This window comes from Oncorhynchus kisutch, linkage group LG24 (assembly GCF_002021735.2).
Source record: "Oncorhynchus kisutch isolate 150728-3 linkage group LG24, Okis_V2, whole genome shotgun sequence".
NCBI lineage: Eukaryota > Metazoa > Chordata > Actinopteri > Salmoniformes > Salmonidae > Oncorhynchus > Oncorhynchus kisutch.
The window spans coordinates 45,129,346-45,132,818 of NC_034197.2; the positions used below are offsets into that span (position 1 = coordinate 45,129,346).

The 3,473-nt window shown below is 48.9% G+C and overlaps 1 protein-coding gene across 1 annotated transcript; it reads left to right on the plus strand.

Annotated features, from left to right (window-relative positions):
- The first annotated feature begins 1,230 nt into the window (after positions 1-1,230).
- LOC109877768 (nerve growth factor-like) lies at positions 1,231-2,668 on the plus strand. Its single transcript, XM_031803402.1, has one exon. The coding sequence runs from the start codon at positions 1,324-1,326 to the stop codon at positions 2,245-2,247; it is 924 nt and encodes a 307-aa protein (XP_031659262.1). The 5' UTR covers positions 1,231-1,323; the 3' UTR covers positions 2,248-2,668.
- The last annotated feature ends 805 nt before the right edge of the window (positions 2,669-3,473 follow it).

Below are 3,473 nucleotides of genomic sequence, written 5' to 3' on the forward strand. Positions count from 1 at the left end.
TGTTGTTGTTGACAGGGTGTGTTGTTGTTGACAGGGTGTGTTGTTGTTGACAGGACGTGTGTTGTTATTGTTTACAGGACGTGTATTGTTGTTGACAGGACGTGTGTTGTTGTTGACAGGGTGTGTTGGGGTTGACAGGATGTGTTGTTGTTGACAGGGTATGTTGTTGTTGACAGGTCTTGTGTTGCTATTGTTTACAGGATGTGTGTTGTTGACAGGTCATGTGTTGTTGTTGACAGGACATGTGTTGTTGTTGACAGTACCTGTGTTGTTGTTGGCATGACTTTGGTTGTTGTTGACAGGACATGTGTTGTTGTTGACAGGACGTGTGTTGTTGTTGACAGGATGTATGTTGTTGTTGACAGGATGTGTGTTGTTGTTGACAGGATGTGTGTTGTTGTTGTTGTTGACAGGGTGTGTGTTGTTGTTGACAGGTTGTGTGTGTTGTTGTTGACAGGATGTGTGTTGTTGTTGACAGGCCATGGGTTGTTGTTGACAGGGTGTGTGTTGTTGTTGACAGTACCTGTGTTGTTGTTGGCATGACTTTGGTTGTTTTTGACTGGACGCGGGTTGTTTTTGACAGGGTGTGTTGTTATTGTTGACAGGTCGTGTGCTGGTGTTGACAGGTCGTATGTTGTTGTTAACAGGATGTGGTTTGTTATTGTTGACAGGTCGTATGTTGTTGTTGACAGGACTTGACATGTTTTGCTATTGTGACAGGACGTGTGCTGTTGTTGACAGGACGTGTGCTGGTGTTGACAGGTCGTGTGTTGTTGTTAACAGGATTTGGTTTGTTATTGTTGACAGGTTGTATGTTGTTGTTGATAGGACTTGACATGTTTTGCTATTGTGACAGGACGTGTGTTGTTGTTGACAGGTCCCATGTTGTTGTTGTTTACAGGACGTGTGTTGTTGTTGACAGGGTTTGTTGTTGTTGACAGGGTGTGTTGTTGTTGACAGGAAATGTTGTTGTTGACAGGTTTTGTGTTGCTATTGTTTACAGGATGTGTGTTGTTGATAGGACATGTGTTGTTGTTGACAGGGCGTGTGTTGTTGTTGACAGGGTGTGTGTTGTTGTTGACATGACGTGTGCTGTTGTTGACAGGACGTGTGTTGTTATTGTTTACAGGACGTGTATTGTTGTTGACAGGACGTGTGTTGTTGTTGACAGGGTATGTTGGGGTTGACAGGATGTGTTGTTGTTGACAGGGTATGTTGTTGTTGACAGGTCTTGTGTTGCTATTGTTTACAGGATGTGTGTTGTTGACAGGACATGTGTTGTTGTTGACAGGACGTGTGTTGTTGTTGACAGGACGTGTGCCCATGAGGTCGTTGCTGTTGGTGCTCCTGCTCATTGGCATCCAGGCTGTACTGAACATGGAAGGGGCCCTGGGCCCGGTGGCTGCCAACCACAGTGCAGAACAGCACACGGCAGCCAATGGCAGAGCAGAACAGCACACAGCAGCCAATGGCAGAGCAGAACAGCACACAGCAGCCAATGGCAGAGCAGAACTACAGAGGATGGCCCGCCTGTCAGTGTCACCTCAGCAGGAGCAGCCAGCAGCAGACAGGGATACTCAGCAGAGACCCAGCCGGACCAGACAGGCCCACAGACCAGCCTCTCTACCCCAGGACAGGAGTTCTTCCCTGGGCCACTCTGAGACAGACTCCTCCTCTTCCCCCTCCATCCCTGAGGTGGACCCCAAACTGTTCAGCAAGCGGAAGTACCGCACCTCATCGCGCGTCGTCTTCAGCGACGTACCCCCCTCTCACCACACCCTGGGGGGGGAGACAGGGGATGAGGAGGAAGGGGTGAGGGATGGGGGAGTGAGGGTGAGGCGGAGAGCGGGGGGGCAGCCCATGCACAGGGGGGAATACTCCGTGTGCGACAGCATCAGCGTGTGGTTGGGGAACCTGACCAAGGCCACAGACATCGCCGGCAACGAGGTGGAGGTTCTGCCAGAGGTGAAGATAGACAACGTCCGCAAGAGACAGTTCTTCTACGAGACCACCTGCCGTGTGGCCACACCCCCGGGGGGTGGAGCTGGGGCTGGGGGAGGGGCCAGTGGAGGCATTTCTAAAGCAGGGTGCCGCGGCATCGACAGCCGTCACTGGAACTCGTACTGCACCAACACGCACACGTACGTGCGCGCGCTCACCAAGTCCAAGGAGCAGACGGCATGGAGGCTGATACGCATCAACGCAGCGTGTGTGTGTGTCCTCAGCCGCAAGTCCTGGAGGCACTGACCTCTCACCCCTAGGACTATGGACCCATATATACACACACACACACCAACAAACACCGATTGCACAGTCAGACACGTAAACAACCTTGAAACAGCCACTACAGATGTATTGTAGTGTTAGACTCCCCTCCCACACACAGACACACTCCCACACACAGACACACTCCCACACACAGACACACTCCCGCACACAGACACACTCACCTGTATCCGACCAGCCCCTTCCCCTCTCCCTACCCTACCTCAGTCAGATTTCTGGTTCTTCTAACTTATGAGGACTGCATGTCATATTTATAGTTTATACAGTCGAATATATATTAAATAAGTGTATATATACAGTGCCTTCGGTAACTATTCAGACCCCATGACTTTTCAACATTTTCTTACGTTACAGCCTTATTCGAAAATGAATAAAATAAAATAAATTGCTCATCTAACTACACACAACACCCCATAATGACATCACAATACCCCGTAATGACATCACAATACCCCATAATGACATCACAATACCCCATAATGACATCACAATACCCCATAATGACATCACAATACCCCATAATGACATCACAATACCCCATAATGACAAAGTGAAAACAGGTTTGTAGACATTTTTGCAAATGTATTAAAATTCACAACAGAAATACCTTATTTACATAAGTATTCAGACCCTTTGATATGATACTCTAAATTGAACCACCAAGACTCTTCCTAGAGCTGGCCGCCTGGCCTAACTAAGCAATCAGGAAAGAAGGGCCTTGGTCAGGGAGGTGACCAAGAACCCGATGATCACTCTGACAGAGTAAGAGTTCCACATGTGGAGATGGGAGACCCTTCCAGAAGGACAACCATCTCTGCAGCACTCCACCAATCAGGCCTTTATGGTAGAGTGGTCAGATGGAAGCAGCTCCTCAGCACATGACAACCAGCTTGGAGTTTGCCAAAAGGCACCTAAAGACTCTCAGACCATGAGAAAACAGATTCTCTGGTCTGATGAAAACAAGATTGAACTCTTTGGCCTGAATACCAAGCATCACGTCTGGAGGAAACCTGGCACCATCCCTAAGGTGAAACGTGGTGGCATCATCATGCTGTGGGGATGTTTTTCAGCAGCAGGGACTGGGAGACTAGTTAGGATCAAGGGAAAGATGAACAGAGCAAAGTACAGAGAGATCCTAGAAAACCTGCTCCGGAGCGCTGAGGACCTCAGACTGGGGCGAAGGTTCA